Source organism: Anthonomus grandis, chromosome 7, assembly GCF_022605725.1.
Source record: "Anthonomus grandis grandis chromosome 7, icAntGran1.3, whole genome shotgun sequence".
In the NCBI taxonomy this organism is placed as follows: domain Eukaryota; kingdom Metazoa; phylum Arthropoda; class Insecta; order Coleoptera; family Curculionidae; genus Anthonomus; species Anthonomus grandis.
Window position 1 is genome coordinate 25,650,720 of NC_065552.1, and position 27,379 is coordinate 25,678,098.

Below are 27,379 nucleotides of genomic sequence, written 5' to 3' on the forward strand. Positions count from 1 at the left end.
ACGACTGTCTCACCCTTCAAGAAGATCTAGATACTCTAATTACGTTGCAATATAAACAATCTAAAAATGAACATCAACAAATGTCAAGTACTTTCTTTCACATCAAAAACTAATCCAATTCTCGTTAACTACTCTATCAATTACATAGCGCTAACTAGATCCGACTTTTTCCGTGACTTAGGCATATTCTTTGATTCCAACCTAATATTCACTAAGCACTACGAAATAATAATTGCTGAAACAACTAAAACCCTAGGTTTCATTGCCAGACTTAGTAGCCGGTTTCAAAAAATAGAGACACTTAAAACATTATTCTTTTCATTTGTTAGATCGAAATTAGAGTATGCCTCGATTGTCTGGTCTCCGGAATATAATACACACAGTCAACAACTTGAAGCAGTTCAAAGAAGATTTCTAAAGCTCTTGTATTTCAAAACTCAAGGTGTTTACCCACCCCAGGGATTTCCAGAAGATGATTTGCTGAAAGTTTTTGGTCTGCAATTACTCTCAACCAGGCGAAGCTGTTTTTCGCAAATATTTTTGTTTAAGCTACTAAACAGCTATTTTGACTGTCCTTCTCTTCTGAATAATTTAAATTTCCTGGGGGCGCTTATTCCCTCGTAATAATCACACCTTTGCCTTACCAAGAGTAAGAACAAATTAATTATGTTCCTCGCCAATTCATGTAATGTGCCGAACATATAATACCAATAAAGATGCATTTGACATTACAGACTGCAATGTTCTGCAGAAAAAAGACATCACTCCTTATGGGTTTGTTCTATATTTAATAATATTTGACAGTCGACAGAAACCATTCCTCAACAATATGGCGTGCTTCTGTCAGTTTCTCCTCAGCTTTCTGTTGGAACTTACACATTACTCTCAATGTAGCATTATCCACAAAAATTATAAATTTCGCAGCTTCTGACAGTATTACAATTGATATTAGTCTCATCAGCTATCAACTAAGATACAATTGAAGCAAGTTGATACTATTAATACTAAAATTAAAATATGTAATAATTTTCTAATAGGACTGATGAAGTACTTGCAACCCTCAAAGCATGACATATTTAATTCAAAAAAGGCAAGCAGGTTCAATGATTGTTACAATGACAAAATACTTACTGACATCATTACAAAACTCAGTCGTTACAAAACTCAACTCGCCAAATTGCTTTGTATTTATTTGTGCTAGTTAATATCTTCTTTTGATGTGGGGCATGATTTTTGCACTCGTCTATCCAGTTCATCCCAGAGTAATTCGATAGGATTGAGGTCCGGTGATTGTGGGGGCCATACCATAACTTTCAGAAGATGTTGCCTTTGTAATTGACCTAAATATTGCTTGCACAATTTTGACGTGTACTTGGGGTTATTGTCATGTTGAAAGATGAAGTTTTCGCCCACTGCAGATCCTCCGAAACAACCCCACACCATCACCGAACCACCACCGTGTTTAACTGAGGTCACCGTACAGTTCTCAGCGACCCTTTCATTGGCATAATGGCCAACAAAAACTCGCCTCTTCGTTCCAAAAACCTCGAATTTCAACTCGTCACTTAAGAGAACTTTCTTCCAGTCATCAATGGTCCATTCTTTGTGTGATTGGGCCTACTCAAGTCTTTTCTTCTTATTAACATCCTTCAGTAGTGGTTTTGATACAGCTAAACGACCTTTTAAGACCAGCATTATAAAGTCGCCGTTTTACTGTCGAAACACTGACCGCTTTTTTTCGCTCTGTTGATTTTTGCTGTGATTTGAGAGGCGGTAAGGCGTGTATTGCGTTTACTTGTAATTACAATATTTTAATCCTCCTTTGAACTTGTTGCCTTTGGCCTTCCCGATCGAGGTTTGTTGCTTATAGTCCCTTCTCTGGTGAATTTCCTAACATTATAATCGACAGTCTGCCTTGGAATTCCCAAATCCGTCGAAATTTGACGGTTAGTCTTTCCAGCCTTAAGAAGTCCAATGATAATACCTTTTGTTTCTACCGATAACTCTTTTGTTTTAGTCATTTTAAAGAATATTGAAATACCAGCAAAGAAACGGTGACAATCGTCAATAAGCAAGCGAAATTATTTACCAATGTTACACAAAATCAATTCTTTAAACTAAACACCTTTGAATGTTTCAAATTTCATCGGAAACGAGCTGTAAACAGATTAGTTTTTTAGAAGAAGTGCATATTTTCACTACATTTTTTGTTAGTTGCAAGACTATTTTTAAATACTCAGTGTTTTTTAACGAACCATAGTTGATAGGTATGATGTTAAAGCATATATGCAATTTACAAAAGAGATACATATTATTTACAAATGATTTAACAGCTAGGAAAGGGTTCTTAATTGCCACGGCTCCCTTGCTCAAGAGCTTTTAAGGTGTTTTTTCTTCCAAGTTTCAAATTACTAAAACATAAAAATAACAACAATTTGTGGGACAAAGCTAGCATTAAGAGTACAACTGACTGAATATGTTATGCACCAGCGCTAGTGGCACGCCTAGCAAGGCTTAAATATCATTTATGGCGTTTATTTTGGAATCCATTAAAGTGACATTTAGTGGACTCTAATTATTTAGGATATGTAACACAAACCCAAATTTTAAGCAACCCTTAATTGATTAAAATGGTTCTTATTTCACCCGCCAACCCGCAATAGGGTGTGTAAAGTGAAACGTTACACCCTGTAGTAGTCATGGGAATTGTCGCATTTGTCTACGGCTCATACGACAAGTTTCCCTTTCATCACAAAAAAAATCATTTTACACACTTCTTACATATACAGCTATATTTTATTTTTATGATTACTTTCGCTTTCATAAATTGGAGCTAAAATTAAAATGTATTGCAACTGCAAGATTAAATTCCAATTTATTCTAAGCAGTGCGCCCATCAATCATGGTAAAAGGCACGTAAACAAATAACACGAAACGAAATTCAGAGTAATATTAAAGATACATTAACCATATTGAAATTTTAAACGCACAAGATTCGATAATACTTTGCTGACATTTTCTTCGCTAAAATCTTCATTAATCTTCTGGGATTCCAGTACACTTTACCGGGGCTGAGATATTAAGCCTATTCGTTATCCGTCTTTGTTTTGTTACAGTTTTCTTGTAATTAGAATAAATTATGTACCTGTGAAACTATGCAAAAGGAGTAATTATTACTTGCTTGGAACTCGCACAGTGAGTGGCTGATATATAGCGCAAATTAATTTAAAAATCTAATTTTAATTTATACTTCTAAAACTGCACATTATTTACGCAGGTATATTATAAATAATTACTTTTAGGACTTAGGAGGTAAAATAACATATTGCTTTAATTTTTCACAGTGGTAGACTGTCAGGTGACCCCTTGGGGTCCATGGTCATCATGCGATGCTGATTGTGGACCTGGTACAATGTTTCGCTCCAGGTCGATCAGAATGCAGCCTCAAAATGGTGGACGACATTGTCCAAGTCTGGAGCAAAGGCGTAGCTGCGAAGTTTCCACTTGCTTTCATCATCCAGATCCCGCAATTAAAGGTAAGTATTTTTTGAGTATTATTGGGTTTTTAAAATCCGTTTATTGAAAATATATCTTTTACTTTCTCTTTATCTAATTGATGAAGAAATACAGAAATCAATGGAGCAATATTATTTTAGACTGGGTTTACAGGACAGAAGGAAGCTCCAAATCGCTATTAATGTAATTTCATTTAAGCCACGAAAAAATGTGATTTTAGATTCAAATACAACCCATAGATGGGTCATTGTTGGAGTTTTACTTGACTCTATGGAATCACAATTAAGAAAAAAAGTCCATTCTCCTGAGGGAGAAAGTATCTTTCAAAAACTCAACTTCAACCACTACATCAATGGAATCAGCAAACATCAATGGAATTAGTGTATACAGTTCTTAAATCACTTCCAACTTAAATCAATCAGTAATAAAAAAAAGAGCAGGACTATAATAAGAGTCTTCAAAAGACACACATAAAATTGTGAATGGACGCCAGTCTCAATTCTCAATCAATTCTCAATACTTCAGACTTCAAGTATTTATTTCCATAGACTCATACAAATAAGTATCGGATAATGTCAAAAAATTAATTTATAAGACCTAAACATACAACTTTTAAAAGGCCTTACGAAAAAACAATAAAAAATCTACAAATACGAATTATAGGAGTAAATACGAGACGTTGCAATTTAAATATTCTGTTACCGTACAAAAGGTATTTTTAATTAAAATTCTTTTTAATGAAGCTTTGAAATTATTAACCTTTTTAATTTTTTTTAATTCAATGGGAATATTATTGTATAATTTAATTGGTAAAATTACTAGGCTGTTTGCCACTTTGGTTAATTTATGTTTGGGTAAATCCAAATTTAAGTTAACCCTGAGTTCTTAGTGGATACCTCTAGACAAAGCATAGTCAGACAGCTTACGCTTTATATTCATGACCGAGTTGAAAATAAATAGGCAAGGAAATGGCATAATTTCCAAGTCTGGAAAGAGTGTTCTACAATAAAATGTATAACGCTTAAATAAGATAGTTCTAATTATTTTTTCTGGGCTGTAAGAACTTTACCAGTTCTAGAACAGTTACCCCAACACATTATGCCACATGACAAACATAACTGGACATAACAATAGTAATATCAGGCCAATATCGATTTTATTACGTAACTGCCAGATCACATAGGCATAAATTGATAATTTGTTTAAAACCATATCTACATGATAAGACCAAGTAAGATGTTAATCGATTAATATTCCTAAGTACTTGACAACCTTATTTTGTTTTATGGTTTTTTATGCATTTTAATAAGCAAGCTTTTATTCAAATCGGTAAGACTAAAAAATATCATATCAGTTTTTGACTCACTAGGCTGTTTCTGCTACTGATACACATTATTCGGTCAACTGCGCCGGTTGAACCTCTAGATAGTTCTTCTAAGTCACCACTCGGCGTTAATATAGCAACATCATCTGCAAACGCAGCTATACGGTTGCCAATAAATTCATCCAAGATGCTATCAAAAAATATAAGTGGCCCCAAAATGCTACTCTGTGGAACACCACTAACAATTGGTAGGGACTTAGACGCAACAGAAACATTTCCATTCTTTAATATCGTTTTTTGATATGTACCGGTCAGGTATGAGTTAATCCATTTATGGGCAAGACCACAGTCATTTAATCTATCCAACATTAGGTTAATATCTATTACATCAAACGCCCTTTTTAAATCAAAAATAGGCTTACACATTTATTGTTTGTTTAATTCCAAATTAGACAAAACATATGAATATAGGGACAAAATTGCATCTTGTGTAGCGCAAACCATTCTGAAACCAAACTGGTATTTACTAAAAAAAAATTCTTTCACCTATCTCTATAAAACTTATCACTTAAACTACCATTACTTGAACCTTGAAATATCCTTCTTTACTGCTCATTCCACCGTATATTTTAATATAAGACCCTATTTTAATAATGCGGCGAAATAGTAGTTTATTAGTATCCTGGGATCTGTCGTGGAACGGAGGCAAACCTGTTAAACATACAAAGTTTACATAAGCTAAGAGATATTTAAGAACAGTCAATTAAACTACTATTATATTTAATTGTTAGTAATTGTTGTCAATATTGTATGGAATTCACTATTAATATGTTTGTTGTTCATAATGAAGATGTTACTTTATAAAGAAATTGTTATAGTCGTTTTAAAAGTACACGTATAATTCCAGTAACTTTTATATTAACTTTCCCTAACCACTTAGTTTTAAAACAAACAATAAAGCTTAAACACTTAGAGAGTACTCAATGATAGTACATAACGATAATACAAAATAAAATTAGAGTCCTAAATAAAGTCTAAAACAGCAAACCGAGGCCATTTCGATACCTCCGGTTGCCAGAGGCATTATTCGTGTATTATATAAGTGCACCTTTTCATATTTGAGGTAGTCATCAAGATGTGTTTTAATATAATTTAGATTTTCCAATCTTAAGGGATAAGGCACTGTTAGTATTTTAAAGTAAATGAAAGCATCTCTGCAGTCAGCTCAGTAAGGTAGCTCTGATTCGGACAGCCCTTCTCTGTAAGCTGACACCTCTAGTTGCACCTGCGCTATGGTCCATGGCCCCAGGCAACAATTGTGTAACCAATGAATTTTGAGCCATTTAATTCATGGACCAGACTATGAGATACCCCCATTGAGATACAGTAAGTAAACCCTCGTAGCAAAAAAACATTTCACGCGACCTTCCTTCATCAGTATTCTGTGTTGGCATCCCATCGGAGTCCAGGGTCTAGGCACCCAAAAATTTTACTGTAGCACTGCTTTCAATATTAGTCATATCACGAGGTATAAAGATCATTGATTGAGTCTTACTCACATTTAGTAGCAGCTTATTAGCTGTGAACCATGTCTTACAAATAGAGCAAAATGCACATTGTTATCAAATTCTGGATGATATTTAATGTAATTTAGAAATAGAAGTAGCCTCACTACGGAGCCCCAAGGAACTTCAACGGTTATCACTATCCCAGCAGATTTAACGCCCCCGATTCTCACAGTATGACACCTGTCAGTCAGATATCTCTTAATCAGTTCCTTCATCAGTATTCTGTGTTGGCATCCTATCTCAGTTCAGGTACCCAAAAATTTTACTGTAGCACTGCTTTCAATATTAGTCATATGAGGAAGTGTAAAGATCATTAATTGAGTCTTACTCGCATTTAGTAGCAGCTTATTAGCTGTGAACCATGTCTCGCAGGTAGAGTAAAATGCACATTATCATCAAATTCTGGAGGCTCTTCAATGTAAATTAGAAATAGAACTAGCCTCAATACGGAGCCCTTGGAAACTTCGACGGTTATCAATATCCTAGTAGATTTAACGCCCTTGATTCTCACAGTATGAGACCTGTCAGCTAGATAGCTCTTAATCAGTTCCAGTGAGTCTGCTTTGGTTGCGCGATCTGTAATGCGTTAGCTTCTGGATAAGTATATTGGGCGACACGCTATCAAAGACTTTGCTCAAATCACAAGTGGCCGGATGCAACTCTTTATCTTGAATCATGCAAATATGATATCAACTTCAGTATCTCCGTAGACGTATTTAAATCCTTGCGAAAACCGAACTGTTTTACAGAGAAGAAAAAACTTTGCTAGTCAGACTGTCAAGCAATTTTGGACAGCATTGATCTATAGTTACTTACCTCACTGTTATCTCCTTTTTAAAGATCGAGATAACTACCGCATGTTTTAGAACAGATTTTCTAAAAAAATTTTTTCTGAAATATACGTGTTAATTAATTTGGTTCATGGAGTTATAATAATGTTCTTAATAGTTTTAAATAAGTTTTTGAAAGTGGTAGACAATGGTAATGTAGAAACAGATAGTCGGACTCACATTATCTTTGTTCTCGTACAACACGACGTTTTGGTCGGTAAGTATCTCCGACTGTTATTAAGTGTAAGCTAAAGCAATTTCCTATTCTGCAGGCTTATATATGATTGATGGGATTAATGAGGAGTGAATTCTGATGATGCATAAAGAGAGCATCTGCAAGAAGAGGTCTCCATATGTTGGGAACATCGACAGTGGTTTTACGTTATGTAGGCAGCTTTCAGAAATTTCCTTTTTCGCCAGTGTGATTCCTTCCTTAGGATTTTTGTTTCAGGCCAGTGAATGTTATGGCCGTTTGTCCAAGCATGTTCAGCAATGCGTGATCTGGCTACTTCTCCAGTGGTCGTCCATTTGCCATGTTCCTTGGTCCTAACTGCCAAAGGTCTTTTGGTTTTGCCAACATATGAGTCTCCACACTCACAAAGGATCTGGTAGATGGATTTTGGTGTCTGCTGTAGATTCTGGCTTTGTTTTGGAAACAGAACTTCTTATTGCCAGATCTAAAGCCGGTTTTTAGATTAAACTTCTTAGCAATTCGTCGGATTTTCTCGGATATACCTTTTATATGTCAGTCCGACTACCTGTTTCGCCACAGGAGTCCTTACTTCTATTTATTTTTAAGATTTTAGGCAACTGAGGGTGGGTTTAACATACTATACCGAGGGTTAAATGTTGCTTCACCTATTATTTACCTTGTAGGTCTAAAGCGACGTTAAAACCGAAATCATTAAACCGTTCGGGTGATAATACAGTTTCAGACCCTTCTTGATTTGTTATTGCTCTCCGGTATACATTTATGATTTTCGGCAGGCCGACCTAATTAGCTCAATAAATTGAATAAGGTTATCATCCGCTGATTTTCGCTAATTGTCTTGTGGCGGTTCCCGATAGCATTTCGCCAAGGTATAAGAAGGCGAATAAACATCTAATGAACAACAGTTTTCGAGAAAATTGGGGATTTCTTCGTTAGTTCACTTTTTAAAATGGCAACTAGAAAATTAATATTCTAGTTAGTATTATTGTACCGTTCAGACTGAGCAGTACCAATATTTAGTTTCAAACTACTATTAAATCGTAGTATCATCATAATTAAATATCTTCTAATGTTAACGGGTGCTGCTAAGTCATATAGAAGGAGCGAAATGGCACCAAGAATCCTTAGATCTATTATACAAGGCCACAAAACAAAAAATATATATACATAAATATAATATATAATAATAATATAAATCATACATAATTAAGAATTTCAAATACACATGGCTGTACTGATAATTACAACTAAGCAGATAGAATAAATATATAAGTAAATCAAAATCATGGCAAGATAAAGAGATTGAAGCGGCAGGTCTGCAATAACTTAAAAAGAAGAAAACAAATATGCAATATTTATTAGAATTCTATAGTTTGCCTTACAGAGCATCATTAAGGAATTCGACAACGTGATAATAAGCTTTCCCTAAAAGCAATACTCCCCACTACTTTTATTCCCCTTCTAATTGCCTTGAACGTATTCAAAGATATAAATCCATAAAAAAGTTTTTCACCAAAGTGCTTTTATTCACTGGCCTTGTAATATATGTTAAGTAGAAACAAGTGCATTAGAATTCCTTTTTTTATAGACTGGCAAACACTTTTAGTCAAGAAAAACTAGTGGTATTACAACAATCCAGAATGCTATTCCATAAACAATGTGCCACTTAACTAAGGCGAAGTAAACAAATCTCAGAACAAGTGGCTCTAAGTGATCGAATCGGCTAGAAGACACCTTTACTGAAAGAGCCCTGACTTTAGTCAATTTTTCAAGTCAATTAGTCAAGACTTTAATCAATTGAAAGCTAAATGCCTCAACATGTAATCCCCAATCTTTTGGAGTAACATGATGGTCGAGACAGTTAGATGCGTTAGACAAATCACAAACAATTTCTGCTGAAAAGAGGTCTTCATTTTTATTTAAGTAAATATCTTCTAGAAGAGAGATAATAGCATTAGATGTTGCTTTTGTATTTTGAAAGCCAAATTGAAAACTGGAAAGAATTTGATTTGCAGTGATGAATGTAAGAACTCTCTTCTTGTTAAACCGCTTTACTAGCTTGGACATGCCATTCTCTGAAAAGAGGTAAATAGCATTATATTATTCATATCCAGAAGAATTTTTACTTTTGAGAAGTTTGTTTGTTGTTGGTTTCTGCAATTTCAGAAATATCTACTGGCGCCAACAAGTCTATCTAGATATCCTCTGGCACCAAAAAAGCATTAAACTGAGAAGATAGCACTTCTACAATAGAGTAATAAAACTCAGTTAAGTCATTTAGAGACGAAGAAAGAGAAGAGAGTTAGAAAAAATTTGCGAACGATGACTTATTTTTACTTTCATCTCATTGATAATGAACCATAATTGGCAGTTTTGTTATTAAAGTAAATCTGGCGTGTTTAATGATTTTTTTATAGATATTTTTATATCATAAAAATAGTGCTACAAAGAAAGTATTTCCACCAACATACTTTTTTAGAGAATATAGGTATCTCATGTTCCCAGCAGAAGTTCTAATCTAGAAAATGGAAACTAAAGATTCCAGTAAGTTCCCACAACCCGGAGGGAATCAAGCTAATTCTCCTCACTCAGATTTTGAAATTGAATGATTTTTTTTGCAGATCAATCAACCCCGATATCTGGTAGATGATTGAGAAACCAAGGTTAAATCAAATCCCGCCAAGACAGCCTCATTATCAGAAATTGATGCACTTATAACTTTATAATAAACATTTTTAATATTATAACACAAATAATCTCGGGTGGAAGGTCGTTGAACAGGTATAATCAACGTTTGGTACAATCAAGCACACCGGAGAGAAATAAATACAAATCCCATATACCTGCAGACTACCGGAATAAGTTATAGAAGTCAATATAGATAGTCAAATTTACTAACACTAATAACATTAAATCTATCATTCGTCTCTCTGGTCGCTAATGAATGCACCCCGCAATGAATGACACTAGATCTGCTAAATTTAGTGTAGTTGGGTAAATAAACTGATCCATCAAGCTTTAACGAATGTTCCGTAATGGAAACTAAATGAGGAAATTTTAGTTATCCTAAAAGAATATATATATATATGTATATATATATATATATATATATATATATATATATATATATATATATATAGATCCTATTTAGGTAATTAATGTTTTTTATAAATTTTAACGCGTCTTAGGGCCGTAGTGGCGTAGTGACGCATTTCCGGACATGGGTTCCTATACTCAAATGGATTCTTCTGTTGCAATGAACAATCCCCAGAAGTTTGATCCCATAGTTCTGAAACACCCTGTATATATATATGTATGTATACAGGGTGTTTCAGAACTATGGGATCAAACTTCTGGGAATTGTTCATTGCAACAGAAGAATCCATTTGAGTATAGGAACCCATGTCCGGAAATGCGTCACTACGCCACTACGGCCCTAAGACGCGTTAAAATTTATAAAAAACATTAATTACCTAAATAGGATCTGCTGCATTTATTTTTACCTTTTGACATGATACTATAACAACAATTATTTAAAATCAACGCTTATCAATGTCATGTTTAAAAATTTTATAGCTTACAATTTTTAAACATTTATTGCTAATGGAAAAAATTCATATTTTTTCTAAATTTAAACAAGTCTTAGGGCCGTAGAGGCGTAGTGACACATTTCCGGACATGGGTTCCTATACTCAAATGGATTCTACTGTTGCACTGAACAACCCCTAGAAGTTTGATCCCATAGTTCTGAAACACCTTGTATTATCAGATTTTATTCGGATAAACTGAATATTTAGTGGACTTATCAATAGAAGAGCTGTCGTTAATATAATTTACAGCAGTCATTCTTAACCTGTGATTTGCATATGCAACAACCTAGCCAAAAACTATTGCTCGAAAAAATGTGCTTTTTACTTGGAAAAAAAAAGATAAATGTACAGACTAATGCGGATATTTTTTATTTTTAAATCCTCAGTTTATCGAATACCCTGTTATTTAGACAATCAAAGCTTCAGAAAAATCAAAAATATCACAGCAGCTTTAACACTTGGACTGAGTAAAGCCTCTCAAGAATTTAAGCTAATGCGTATTTTTTTATTTATTAAAAATCCAAATGATATTAAAATATCGAATGAACAAGATAAATGGGAATGGATCATTTAGTTCATCCATTTAATTAAAAAGTAGAGACTTGAGAGAACGTTATCAGTATCAAAAGAGACTTGTTTTGCATATAACAGCAAGTTTAATTATTAACTAAGTATCTGATTATATACATTATGATTATAATGATTTATACGTAAACCTCCCAGGTGTTTTCATTAAGATTAATCAATATTTAAAGAAGCAACGATTAAATTCGCATACTAAATTTTGGGACACCAGTGTTTATACCCACAAGAAAGTCCATGTGGTGTCATTTGATTCCTGCCTGATATTTAGTACGTGCTGAATTGATGTACATACTAATAACAACAAGCCGTAAGAGAATATAAAAATTATATTTTAAACTTAAATTGTTTAAATAGGTACCGATAATTCCGATATAAATTATGTAGTTTAAAATATCCAAATAATTTTATCGGAAAAACCTCTTTGAGCAAAGTAGGTCATGTGCTGTCATGTGTGCACATCATGCACGATAGCTTTATCGTAGAATTGTATGTAGACTCCAAAATTGCAATACTATAGAGCATCCCAATAAAAATACCGAAGTAGATACTTCACTTACATATGCGGATCAAAAACATATTGTAATTTGTTTTAATAATTCACGGATTATCATGTCAACATAAAACAAGATTTGCAATTTTAAGGATTTTGTCAAAAAAGCGTATTTAGTATCAAATAAGAATGAATTTTGAGGAAACCAGTGGAAAATTGCCAGCAATAGTTAAGTATTAAAATCTCTATTATTTTTAATGGGATATCCTACATATTATTATATTCTAGAATTCTATGTAAAATTACAGCAAATATGCTGGGTTACCTGGCATACTTTTATAGAACTGTTCTTTTTGGACTTTGAGAGGTTATAGCATCAAAACTATGTGACATAGAAGTTTTCCCTTTCTTATATTAATTTTTCAGAATCTAATTAATGCTTAATTCCAAAATTTTATTATTTAAATATTTTTTCTATAAGAGTATGAAACTTTTTCTTAGGTCACCCTATATATTATTCTATTTTCGGATTATATGTAAAATTCCATAAAATTTGAAGGGTCACTTGATATACTCTGATGCAATTGTGCCGGAGATAGAACCTCTTAAATTAAAAATATTTATCTCACTATAGCTCCAAATCGGTTAGACCAAATAGTAAGTCATTTGACCAAAATACCAAAATTGTAATGCAAATAATAAAGACCTCTTTTATACCTACAGGTCAACATATTCTGTAGTTTTGAGAAAACCAGTCAAACAATATCACTAGTAGCTGACGAACTGTTTAATCACTAAATGAATTACTAAAATTCTAAATTGCGTTTTTCCAATCTCGTTCATTAACACCTAAAAAAAAACCTAAAAAACAGTCAAATAATATGCAAAACGGCTTCCTCTAAAAATAGTTATAATTAATATTAATTAGGTAAAAAAACTAATTGCTCGTTTTAAATGTAATTACACACCAACAAAAGTCTTTACAATTACTGTTTAGAGCCTCGTTTAGCATAGAAATCCTAAGCGGGAAATATAAATTTAATTTTTTTTTAAAGTATTATATGTGTATAGAGTTTCGGTAGAAAAGCTGCTGGCTTATGCGTCTAAAAAAAGCAGATGAAAAATAGGGCCCTTAAATCATAATTAATTACACGAAATGAAAACACTTTGTTGACAAAAATAAAATGGGGTTATAAATTTAATCTAAATACAAACTTTATTTAATCCGGTTATTTATGAATTTAAAAGCAATCGCTTTTCAGCCGAAGACACTCTAATAAGATTAAAGAGGCGGTTCTTTTATTTGTAGTTAGTTTATTTCACCTTCATCGACTTTCGCTAATTTAAAGTTGATTACCCGGCGAATACTGTAATTATTGAATTTTTGTATTTTACCATTTTGCACGGACGTCTGCTATTTTGTTGCTGATTAATTAGAATAGATAATTTTATTAAGGAAGTAAAAGACATTAAAACTTGTAATCAATATAAGTTTTCTTGTAAGTGATTCATGCTTATTTTAGAAGGAAATATAAAATAGTTCTGCTATTCAGTATAAATAATCATATTTATGCTGAAAATCTCAAGCTCCTACTCACCAATAACTCAAAGGTTTTAGAAATATTCATTCATTGAGTGTTTGGAAGGTAAATGCAAAGTCTTGGGGGAGATGACAGAGAGTCTTTTCAACCCAACATATCTCAGTACAAAGTTCGAGAATTCACCAGGCCATAGAATTGATTCATCTCTACCAATCCATCTATTTGGCAGAATATTATTCAAATATTTTTACTTCTCAAGGGAAACGACATCGTGCGGGAAAATTATGTGCAACCGATCTAATATTCCTAGTTCTTATAATTCTGAAAGAACATTTTCCAAAAATATGCTATGTTGCAATAAGTATCTAATAACTAAATAACTATGTTGCAATCGCCTTTTAATAATCACCAAAAATGGGGGCAATTAAACTTTGTCAAACGATGGCGGCTCATACATTAACGTCAAATTTGTACCGGAAAGAAGAATCGTTCTTCCATGTTTTTTCCAGCGTGGATTTTCCTTTTTATCAGCGTATTGATGAAAATTGCGAAGTGCGCTTTGAAAAATTGAATCCGTCTGTCCATTAAATACTTTTCAGAGATCCTTTTTTGCCTAGCCTGTTATCCATCCTCTGGTACACCCACCGCTACTCCGATCTTCGAACATATGGCCAACTGTTTCCAGTGGTCCCTTTCACTCCTTAATTACACATGGCTTGTCTAACATGTGTGACCTTGATTCTGTCTATTTTTAGTGCCATTCGACAGTACCCTTTTTGCTCCTGATATTACTTTAACTCGTGCTACTAGATGTAGCGGGCTTAGCCTTGTCAGGTTTTCTAGGACAGCAGTTTATGTCGTTGACATAGACACTCCTGCTATTATAATCAGACACGCTGTTCTTTGTGTTTTTTTATGTGTCTGAATAACAGTCCTCTTTTCAACCGCATACCACCATCTTAACATTGCTGTGTATACCCAGCGAATCATTTTTGGTGATAGTCCCTATGATCTGCCGAACATTCTCTTACAGTACTTAAGAGGTTTTGTCACCTTCTTTGTATTATTAATTTAGTTTTCTAGTTTTTTATTCTCTTTTGTTCAGGGTCACTCCTAGATATTTGACCTCGTCCTCGAGTCATAGTCCCCCATGCTAGGACCACAGCGAAGATATGGTGTCTTTCCAATGCTGTCAACAGGTCCCACAGCAGCGGTGACAGTACTCTCCCCTGCGATGTTCCCCTTTACAGCCCTGGCACTCGCTGTCACCTTCCTATGGTTTAGCATTTGGTTGACCCAACCGCCTATCAAGATGTATTAATATGTATACCTCATGCAGGTATGGCATGGTTGATTCAGTCATATGACGTGTTGTCAAATGATCTCTCAGTGTTTAAGAAGGTTTCTAGGACAATTTCTTTGTTGTTCAAAGATTGTTCGAACCCCTGGGTTATCTCGTTTATTCGGAAGATTTACCTGTTTGGTAAGCTTTGGTATTCATGTAGAAGGCTAGCCGGAAGTATTCCGTCTCTAATATATGTATCTATATATAGATAGATTAGTCAGAAGGATTTAGGTTTCGTATATGAGTCGGGTCCCACTTTAGGTAAAAATACTATGTTCGCTTACCTCCAACTCAACTTAAAGGTATCTATCGCCCATTTAACTTTTTTTGTCAGTTCACAGCCTTTTTGCCCCTGTTTGAAGTAACAGAAGTCTGGTAGTGGGTTTGTTATAGGTTTAATCTCCAACAGACATAAATTGTTTTGCTTGACTAATTCTCTTTAAATTTAAACACAGAAATAAGAAACAATTAACTGATTTTTTTTTTGCCAGGATAAAGTAAATTTCAACCATAGTTTGATTAAATAATTTATTTAAAAATCATATATATATATATATCATATATACTACACAGATATAATACACCATTAAGATGGTCCCTCCTAACATACTCGATCTGAAACAGAAGAAAAACCAGTTTTATTGGATAAGGAAAGTAAATAATAACATGGGATATTGTTTTATATTTTTGTTAGTTGAATAGCAGTAGAACTGCCATTGATTTTACCTTGCAGGTCAATTTGGCCTATTATAGATTTTCATGAATATTAAGCATATATTAATTATTTGTTTATTTTGTTCAAGTCATAAAGATCAATATTGATAACAATAGTAATGTCAACAATCTGGTCTGTCAGTTTTTTTTTGTAAATTATTGCTGCTTAACCATGGCCTCAAGTTATAAGTTGCTCCATAGCTGCGAATCACTTAAACCAATATTGGTACCAGATAGTACCCAGCATGTAAACCCAGAATGTCAACATCTAGGTACTTGACAGATAAGTGCATACCTTAAAATCTGGGGCAAACTGACAATCCTATTTTTAATAGATTCATTCTTTATCTGGTCATAAAGTATGACAGATAGTTTCGCTTAATGCGTATGTGGAAAGGTAGATCCTATATTGGCTTATTTTTTTTTCTAGTTAGTGCTAGGTTAGATTAATTGCTGATTCTAAGTAGGCCTAAGAGTTAGCCCTATAGGGCTCCCCGTTTTTTTTGTGTTAAATAAACCCCAGAAAACGCCACATTCCATTCCATCTTCGGTAAGTTAGCACATGCCACATTCCTAAGTCATTTTCCTATTTTTCCGTTTAAATAATTTCTTATTGGCATGCTTTTCAGTTTAGTTCAAAAGAACATCAATGCATCCAACTTTTCAGAGAGCAATTTTATAAAATTTAACTTAATTGCCCACAAAAATGCCATTAAACTGACAGCCATGCTGAACCTCATGTGTGGTCTCTATTTTTAGGCCTGTACCTTCTGCTTATCCTATGCTTCTGCTTTTGCTGCAGTTTTTATTGTTACTGTTTCCACCTTACTTGCTATTCCACGTGTCGCCACATCAAGTCGCTTGGATTATCACCTCTGGAACCTGCATTCTTTCCAATCGGCTACACCTAATACCTTTTGCCCTTCACAACCTGCTAGACATTCTGGAAACCTCCTAACTGGTTGATCTGCTGCTACCTCTTTTTGGCCCAAACGTATAGCTGCCAACAACGGAGCCCCATTCAGACCAGGTGGGCCCTGCTGCCAGTCGGAGAGACTTAGAATTTCAGGTACCCCTTGTTGGCCTGGTTTTTTCAGGTACTGATTTATCGGCTCGCCGTAATTTATAGATTTTTTTGTCGGATTTAATATGTAGAAATGGTCACAGATTGATTTGAAATTGAGAACTGAGTATATACGTATATGCGAAGTATTATCAGATGTACAATTGTACAAGTGCTAATTTTACTTTATTTTCTCTTATAATCTTAAATTTCATAATTATAAATTAAATATTACTGTATTTTTTTAAACTGAGTTTATAGGTTAAATTAATTGTCACTTATGACATTGATTTATCCTTCGATACTAAAGCTGGGTTTACTGATATAAAGCTGCGTTTTCTTTTCGTGTCCTAATAAAGGCTAATAATAAACCTGGAACCCACATTTAGGCATTTTGCGAGAAACAGTGCAATAGGTCTGTGTTGGTTGGAGAATTTCCAATCCTAGGAAGTAGGTGTTTCTAAGCATTAAGCCATGCATTTCATCCTCAGTTATCGTATGCCTGTTGCTTCTTGGCTATTGCCTTGTAGAGTCTTGCGTATGCCTATATCTCAATTAGGTCCCTGCATAGTTTCCTCCATCCTTCTCTTTTTAATTTTTTTTTGCATCATTATATCTGGGTAAAGTCTATATTGATTCCAGTCCCACTTTTCTTTGCCCTATTTTCTTACTGTCAGTCTAAGCTCATTTAATTGTTGGTTCCATCAGCAGGTATTCCCTGCCTGACTTATAGTTTGCTTAAAGGGTGATGATTTCTCAAATGCGTGTCTGATAGTCTTTGCAACTGTCTCTGTCAATACTTCTAGCTCCAGGTTGATTTTAGCCGTTGGGCAGTTTGCCAGGTTGCGTCGTAGTGTCTCTTTATAGAGACTCCAGTTTATTTTCGTGGGATTCCTGTAAATTCTCGGCGATGCAGCTTCTTGAGTTAGGTTCCTCTTTTTGGTCTGACACAAGTTTCTCTTAGAGGTTCTCTAGTCCTCTTTTCTGACCCCCGTAAATATTCAGTTCCAAGACTATGGCTACCCAAATACCATGGTCAGCCATGCCTTAAGGCCGTGGTTACTGCCATGCGGTATTGTGAGTCTATTTGTAATAAAATTACTTTAATGCAGGTGGGCAAAGGTTCCCGGCGTGGATCTCTCTACCTCCATCGTGGTTCCTGAATCCCCTTTCTTTTGGGACTTACTTAGGAGCCTTAGGCTTATCCTACCAAAGTTGAGGTATAGCAATTGATTCGCTTCCCTTACTTTGGTCCATGATCCCTCATCTATTAGGAAGGTTACCAGGTAGCCCTTGCCATTCTGGTCTTCACTCATGACGAGTACTTTCCACGTTGCTATTATTTTGTACGTCTAGCCTGTGTAAAACTACTTTTAGTTCCTCCACCCAAGCGACCATCTTGTGTATTTTGGGGAGTTTGCTAGCCTCTATTAATAGGAGTTCAGCTCTTTTCCAAGGGGTCTCATTCGGTAGTTTTTCTTTTGCTAACCATAAATGGTCCCACAAGTAGCTAGGGAAAAGGTGATCTCACCGGGCGGCTTAGGTGGTTAGGCCAAGACCCCATTCCTCTAATCAACACATACCTTATGGTTTTCTTTGACGGGTCGCAGGGGTCATTGTGCCATGGGTGGTGTACGGCATATAGCTGGTTCACGACGGTGACCTTCAATTAGCTTAAACGGCTTTTAGACACTGTTAACCGGAGCTTCATTTTTGGCTCTTCGGCCTTCCTTCTATCCGCTCAACCCCCGCAGATATAAACTGTGGTGATAGGATTATCTATGTTACTCTTTAAGAAAACAATAATAATAGTAATATGTCTTAAAAAAGCAATATTAATCTTACAATATTACTTAATACTATATTGCCAAAGAAGACGAAGATTAGCTTAAAGCTAATCTTAGCTTACTAGACAATATTTTAGATTGATTTATAATCAAAAGTTTATAATATTTCATATACACATTTAACGAAGTATTAAATATTGATTTATAAGTATAAAAAAACTTAACGGCATTATAAGTAAAAGATCGCTCGAACAGAGCCGTAGAATGGTGCGGCATAGTCAAGATATTGTATCTAATATTTCAAGTGTGAACCTGGTTTCTTGGTATTAACTTTTTAGGACTTTGACTAACATATAATCGATAAAGAAAAGTAGAAGTGAAGAATTTAAATAGGTAAGATAACGTTAACCACCTCAACTGAAATATAGAGTCTGATACATGATCAAACTTTTCGAGGTTAAAAATAAATCTACAGCAAGTATGCTGCACGCGCTGTAGGCGGTAACGATTTATTTGGTCTAAACAAGGATAATAAACTATAAGGCAGTAATTTAAAATAGATAAAACAAGAGCCACTACGAGTTTTTTCCTAGTTATAATATTTAAAATGTGTTTATTGGCATAAAGCATACGCATGCGTAAATAAGACCTCTGCAGAAGAGTATTAACATGTTCCTTAAACCTTGAAGAATTGTCTACTTTAAGTCCCAGAACCTTTACAGTATCAGAGAACAAAATAGTTTCGTTATCCAATTGAATGTGAACAGTTTCGATTATATTTTTATATGATCCTCGGTTTGAAAACAAAACCATTTTTGTTTTATTAGGACTAATGACAAGATTATGCTCTTTTGAAAATTGATTTATTACGTTCAGATCCGCGTTAATAGTATCAGCCACGTTATCAAAATTAGCAGAGTCAAAATAATGTATGTATTGAGTGTCATCAGCATACTGATGTTTTTCAGAATCTTCAACTAAACCGGGTAAATCTGAAGTATATATAAGAAATAATAATGGGCCTAGGATCGACCCTTGTGGGACACCAAAAATATTTTTCGAAGCAGAATATTCATTATTTACCCTCACTTTCTGGGTTCTACGTCACAAGTAAGTTTTAAAAAAGGACAAAACAACCTTACTACAGCCATAATATTTCAGTTTCGCTACAAGCAAATCATGATCGATGACATAAAATGCTTTCGAGAAATCAAGAGCTATCATAATGGCTGAAATCTTTTTGTCAAGAGCTCACATGATAATATCGGTGACGTTTAGAAGTGAACTAGCTGTACTATGATGTTTCCTAAAACCAGACTGATGGGAAGGGAGGATATTATTTGACATGACAGCTGCATATGGACTATTCTTTCTAGAACTTTGAAGATTACGGGAAGCAAACTTATCGGACATAAATCTTGAATACTTTCAGGACTGGAGGATTTGGGAATCGGACATACCACTGACTCACGCCAGGCCCTGGGAAAATATCCTACCTCCAAACAACAATTTATAATATGAGTGACATGATCCAGAATATCAGGGAGACATAAATGTAACATACGTCGAGTAATGTTATCCACACCAGAGGCATTGGACCTAATATTTGATATACTTTTTTCGACGGTATTTTGGTCTACTAAAGAAAAATGAAAATTATCCTCGGTAAATTTATTACTGCAGTAGAAGTTAATTTTGTTTACACATTTATCAGATTTCTTAAAGACGCTTACAAAAAAATCATTTATTTGATTTGGATCAGATATATTAAAAGGCAGGTCGTTATTATTCTTGGTTGTTTTAATGTTTAAAGTTTCTAGACCTTTCCAAAGTTTTTTACCAGTTTTGTCACTCTTCAAGCTTGCAAGATATGCAGCTTTCTCTCGTCTTATTGATGCCAACGCAAAATGGACAACAATATGACTGGTTTCTGTAAATAAGATTACTATCTACTTGTCCTTGCATGCCGATTCTTGTTAAGACCCTGGACAACGATATCATGAAAAGGATATTTTCATTGGCGGTGCATGATACTCAAAAACTTCCATGGCAATAAACCAAGATTCTAGATTTGATGAAGATTCAAGATTTCTAGTAGTTATGGTGCGATCATTTTCAAATGCTTGCTAGTTAGATCTGCAGCTTTAGGAGGATCCAGATCATGACAGCTTATCGTTCCAGCCTCGTAAAAGTGTCAGTTAGTATTCTGAAACACTCTCCTGTCACATAATTACTTTTAGCTGAGCCGTTGTGCTTCTAGTCCATGCTTATAGAACGATATTTGCGTACTCTGTTAATAAAAACCGTAATTTTATAAACTAGTTAATCCACAGCTACAAGACGACTATAACTTGAGAAGGTTAAATACGAAACTCAAATACTATAACTCAAATGTTATAATAAGTTTCTTGCACTAAAATTCTTAAAAGTATTATCAGCCTGTTTGGAAAGGAATAGATCAAGAATATTTTGAATTTATTCTTATGATGTTTCAAACTGGACAAACCGGAACAAACGGTACAATTGTTAAAACTACCCTTTTAAGTATTTCAAACAAAATTGTCATAAAGCGTGATGGTCTATTTTAGTGATTTTGTGAACAAGAATAACAAAGATAATATTTTTATTTTCATTAGAAATCGAAAATATTGAATAACTGAAGACTATGTAATGAGGTATATTTAGCTCATTTCATTAGAAATCGAAAATATTGAATAACTGAAGACTATGTAATGAGGTATATTTAGCTCAAAATATTATAAATAATCTGCTCTATTACCCTTCCAAAACTTTGCATAGACATTTCAAACACCCATTAATCCTATTCAGGCCGCCGTGGTTGATGATGAGGTAGATACAGCACACATTTTGCAGCACTGGCTAAATAAATGCAAAAAAAGGCTCTAAGAATGAATCAGAAACAAGGCCAAGACTCTACTCATAGTCAAGTTGTTCAGTCCGACGTGACATCACATTGTATGCACATATATTTTTTAAGTTTTCTTTTCGTTTCTTGGTTTGAGAGCTACATACACAACACCTTCTCAATTGTAGTTTATTACTTTTGCGACGACGTTCTGGAATGTGTATTTTTGATAGCCAGAAAGTTCTCCGGAATAACTCTGGAGTCATTCGACATTCAGAGCTACGCCAATCATGGGTCCAAGAGATACACTGCACCGAGGCAAGATATTTTTTTGGGCGGAAAAATATAGCAGATGTTTTCTCTTAAACAGCTACTCTAATACCGTTCAAAGGCTTCGCTAGCCACACGTTTGAAAGATAAATCGCAAAACACAATATTGATGGAGGCAACTACAATTAGAGTGATCTATTTTTACCAGCCGAAATAACTGTTGTAGCGTTTTTATTATTGATTTATTTTTATGAAATATCGACTTTTGACTGAGTCTGAGACTGGTGTATTATATTTCCCGTCTCTGTGAGCTTTGACTATGAGCTTGGTTGTGTCGGCACCGTTTACATTATTAAAATGGATATTAATAAGGAAATTGTCCGAGAGATTTATTTCATAAGTCGCGAATAGGATATTGTAGTATTTTTACCATTCGTTTATGTGTGAACAAATTACTTAAACAAGCCTCTCAGCGACAAGGGCTCCTTATATATCAGAAAGACTATTGTTCCAGAATATTCAACTACCTCTTCCACATGTGTTTTAAGATTTCTAGGCCACTTGACGGATGAATGCAGGAGAACAGCGCTGGTATATTCGCGGCTGTTAAAATCGTTATTATATTATTATTATTTATCAGCAGCAAAGCTTATCCACAGAAGTAATCAACTAAAATTGCCATCAACAATAATCTATTTTGCAGGTTATTTGTCGAATATGCTGCTGAAAGGCGCCGCCAGCGGCATCATAGATCAAAGAAACCGCAAAATAAAATAGTTACCGACTTTGACAACTATATTATTATATCGTTGCCTGCATCGATATTCTATTTTGCGGTATCTTTTATCATCAGTGATGCCACTGACAGACCTTTTTCGCTGTTCAATGTTTTAAGTAAATTACTTCAGAGTTCTAGCATTTACTTGGTATATATTGTTTATATCTTATAAAATTATTATACAGATGATAACGCTTTTGATTTAAAGCCTCTTTTTGAAGCGTGTATACGCCATACCTTTAACAAAACTAACAAGAATAAACTTACATTTTACAAATTTTTACTAGGGTTTTAAGGCTGGAAGGGATATATCTCAAGCTATTTTTAACTTGGTGGGTCAGATTATGGATGCTTTTGGGCAGTGGGCATACTGCTTTACTCTGTTTTGTAACTAGAATAAGGCTTTTGACTGTGTTATTACCATCTTCTAGGCAAGCTACTTAAAATCGATAATACAATTCCTCTGTCAAGTAGTATAGTGGAGGCTTTTGAGAAACACTTGCTAAACAAGTGCTTAAAACAGTACTAGAATTGCTCCTACCCTTTCTTATAACTCTATTCAAGGCCAGAGGAGCATGGAAATTGATAATATATATACCCAAGGCGTCCAACTGAATCAAAATCTTTTAGACCAATTGTCTGATGTCATTTCTGTTGAAAACCGTATAAAAGAATATAATATTATTATTATTATTGCAACCTCTAAATACAGATTAGTATTCCTACCAGGTAGAAAAATTAACAATCTTACTAATAAAGGCAATAGATACTTAAGAAAGTATCTATTGTCGCATTTGTGATTTCTTCAACATAGAGGGAGCTTGCTGCAATGCTCTGACAAGCTTCTCCCAATGATCTCTATATGATCATCCAGCATTGGAGAGAACGAGACAGGTCATCCTTGTGACTGTATCACAATAAGCGAAAGGTGTTAAGAACACCTTCTTCCAACCAACCCCTCAAGAGGATGAACCTGTAGAAAATCGAAAAAGGTGTGACGCACATTAGACCACAGTGGAGGGCTAGCAATCAATCACTCACATTAAACTCAACATTATCTTTCTTACTATACCTATATACTAGGAAAACGGAATTAGTACTCTGTCAACTGTTCTCGCCTCACGTTATTATTATTAAATAATAATCCTGCTTTTAATAAGAAAGTACTTCCAAAGCATCCTCTACGTAAAATGTAAATCAATACTTCCTTCAGGATAATAAAGACTTAAGGGTGTCACATGTAATAAAGGCTTAAGTCTCATCAACGGTGTAATATGGTGTCAACCTACCCGAGACGCTGAGAATTTACTTTACTCGATAGTTCTGTTTAGATTAACCCACATACGGCTCCGGTTGGGTAAAGTAACTGGTAATTGACTTTTCAAATAACGTACGTTTATTAGGTTATAAAGTTACATGCGAACTAACATTCAGTTAAAGTTTCAAAAGTTGACTGAGAGTTTTGTGCCTGTCCCTATTTCTAATTGCGAGAAGACAGATTTGGAATGTGTTTTTGATTTTGATCTGTTGATAACTTTATATTGAATTGTAATTAACTGTTTTAATAATAATCAAGAAAAAACATAATTTTTACGGAACAAAAACAATTTTAATATGAATCTGCTTTATTGCCCCTTTAGGTTATTAAAAAAAACATGAAAGAACTTGCACTATACCGAAAATTTTACGTGCATCTAATATTCTGGGGTCTAATAGTGCTTTTATAAGGCGAAATATAAACCTTAGAAATAAAAATTAACTTAACTATGATACTACAACTTATTACTATTTTTATGATAGTGAGTGAGAGCCAGAATTATATGTGCATCCAGGATCTGTCCTGGCGTCTTTTTAAATGCTAACAGTGACTTAAGAAACTGGTTTACTATTTAAATCATAGCAAGTTTTCAAGAATATACAGGTATAGCAAAATTAAAATGATATTTATGTAGAAAAAGCGCTGCGTGCAATCGTCTTTATAAGCCAATCCTGCTACTGCCTTTTATTGAAATAAAAACAAACTACCTGCCTCTACAGATGACTCTTAAACCTCAAAATATAGATATCATGTAATTCTAATGGCATTCACTCACACATAAAATAAAAGTACTTGTCCATAACCAATAAACGTTCTGTGAGAGTTTTTCAGAAAGTTGATAAATTATGAGAGATCTATTAGGGGACCAAAGTTTTTCCAAGCTATTTCACACAAGCTTTACCGTTTCAGTTGCTAAATTTAGTTTTTAATTTAAACTTACATTTAATTAATCAGGTTGAAAACAGAACTAATTCCTTACTTGCGCAGTCACGTATTCCCTGATGTACGCTTGTGTTTGATTGTCTCCAGAGAGAGAGAGAGAGAGAAAGACTGTTCTCATTAAAGGGTATACATTGTCATTACTGAGTTATCACTAATATAAATTAAACCCAATGAAATCTGAATATTTATCATCTCGGCTGATATTTTGCGCTCGACTCTCACCACGTAACTTATTTAGCTAGATACGCTAGACGGTCTCTAATTGGATAAGGTATTCAGTTTTTGGTTACAAATTCATTACTTTCTTTGAGCTGTTGCGTCGTCTTAATGCAAATAAGTTTTCTTTTTACATTATCTCGGCTTCTATGGGAGATATCGGGAAAATTCCAACGGTTTTGTCTTAGTTTCGTCGTTCTGAATCCAACGAGACCATCCGCAAGGTCATAGCTTTTACGATAGCCGAGATATGGCATTTTTGATGCCCATTTTTGGCCTCAAAAACGAGGTCAAAAAGTGACAATTTCCGGGTTTTTAAAGTGCTCTCATTCCCTTATTTCTGATCGAATCCTATTATAACCCGGTATTTTCGTGATCTACTTGATGAGAACAATCCGCTGGTATAGTTAGTTCGAATTCGAAAAAAAAAATTGTCTGAAAAAAATCCAAACGGGGGGGTATACCCGAAAATTGAAAAAACCCAAATTTTGAAGGCCGATATCTCGGCTATTATGGGAGCCTCTATAAGAGCTATCGGGAAAATTTCAACGGTTTTGTTTCGTCGATCTCAATCCAACGAGACCATCCGCAAGGTCGTATCTCTTACGATAGCCGAGATATGGCATTTTTGATGCCCATTTTTGGCCTCAAAAACGAGGTCAAAAAGTAACAATTTCCGAATTTTCAAAGTGCCTCATTCCCTTATTTCTAATCGAATCCTTTTATAACCCGGTATTTTCATGATCTACTTGATGAGAATAATCCGCTGGTACACAAAGTTCAAATTCGAAAAGAAAAAAATTTCCGGAAAAAAATCCAAACGGGGGGGTATACCCGAAAATTGAAAAAACCCAAATTTTGAAGGCCGATATCTCGGCTTCTATGAGAGTTATCGGGAAAATTCCAACGGGTTTGTCTTAGTTTTGTCGTTCTGAATCCAACGAGACCATCTTCAAGGTCGTAGTTTTTACGATAGTCGAGATATGGCATTTTTGATGCCCATTTTTGGCCTCAAAAACTAGGTCAAAATATAACAATTTCCGAATTTTCAAAGTGCTCTCATTCCCTTATTTCTGATCGAATCCTGTTATAACCCTGTATTTTCGTGATGTACTTGATAAGAAAAATCCGCTGGTATACTTAGTTCAAATTCGAAAAAAAAAATGTTCTGAAAAAATCCAAACGGGGGGGTATACCCGAAAAATTAAAAAACCCAAACTTTGAAGGCCGATATCTCGGCTTCTATGAGAGTTATCGGGAAAATTCCAACGGTTTGTCTTAGTTTCGTCGTTCTGAATCCAACGAGACCATCCTCAAGGTCGTAGCTTTTACGATAGTCGAGATATGGCATTCTTGATGCCCATTTTTGGCTTCAAAAACGAGGTCAAAAAGTAACAATTTCCGAATTTTCAAAGTGCTCTCATTCCCTTATTTCTAATCGAATCCTTTTATAACCCGGTATTTTCGTGATCTACTTGATGAGAATAATCCGCTGGTACACAAAGTTCAAATTCGAAAAAAAAAAATTTCCGGAAAAAAATTCAAACGGGGGGGTATACCCGAAAATTGAAAAAACCCAAATTTTGAAGGCCGATATCTCGGCTTCTATGAGAGTTATCGGGAAAATTCCAACGGGTTTGTCTTAGTTTCGTCGTTCTGAATCCAACGAGACCACCCTCAAGGTCGTAGTTTTTACGATAGCCGAGATATGGCATTTTTGATGCCCATTTTTGGCCTCAAAAACGAGGTCAAAAAGTAACAATTTCCGAATATTCAAAGTGCTCTCATTCCCTTATTTCTGATCAAATCCTGTTTTAACCCGGTATTTCCGTGATCTACTTGATGAGAACAATCCGCTGGTATACTTTGTTCAAATTCTAAACAAAAATTTTTCTGAAAAAAATCCAAACGGAGGGGTATACCCGAAAAATGAAAAAACCCAAACTTTGAAGGCCGATATCTCGGCTTCAATGAGAGTTATCGGGAAAAGTCCAACGGTTTTGTCTTAGTTTCGTCGTTCTGAATCCAACGAGATCATGCGCAAGATCGTATCTTTTACGATAGCCGAGATATGGCATTTTTGATGCCCATTTTTGGCCTCAAAAACTAGGTTAAAAAGTGACAATTTCCGAATTTTCAAAGTGCTCCCATTCCCTTATTTCTGATCGAATCCTGTTATAACCTGGTATTTTCGTGATCTACTTGATGAGAATAATCCGCTGGTAGAGTTAGTTCGAATTCGAAAAAAAAGTTTTGTCTGAAAAAAATCCAAACGGGGGGGTATACCCGAAAAATGAAAAAACCCAAACTTTGAAGGCCGATATCTCGGCTTTTATGATATGTATCAGGAAAATTCCAACGGTTTTGTCTTAGTTTCGTCGTTCTGAATCCAACGAGACCATCCTCAAGGTCGTAGCTTTTACGA

The 27,379-nt window shown here is 34.7% G+C and overlaps 1 protein-coding gene across 1 annotated transcript in view; it reads left to right on the top strand.

The window, feature by feature from the left end:
- The window catches only part of LOC126738453 (somatomedin-B and thrombospondin type-1 domain-containing protein), a 314,135-nt gene that overhangs the window by 173,308 nt on the left and 113,448 nt on the right, over positions 1-27,379 (top strand). Inside the window, exon 2 of the mRNA XM_050443807.1 lies at positions 3,345-3,536. Within this exon, the coding sequence (XP_050299764.1) occupies positions 3,345-3,536 (192 nt within the window). The remainder of the gene's footprint in view (positions 1-3,344; positions 3,537-27,379) is intronic.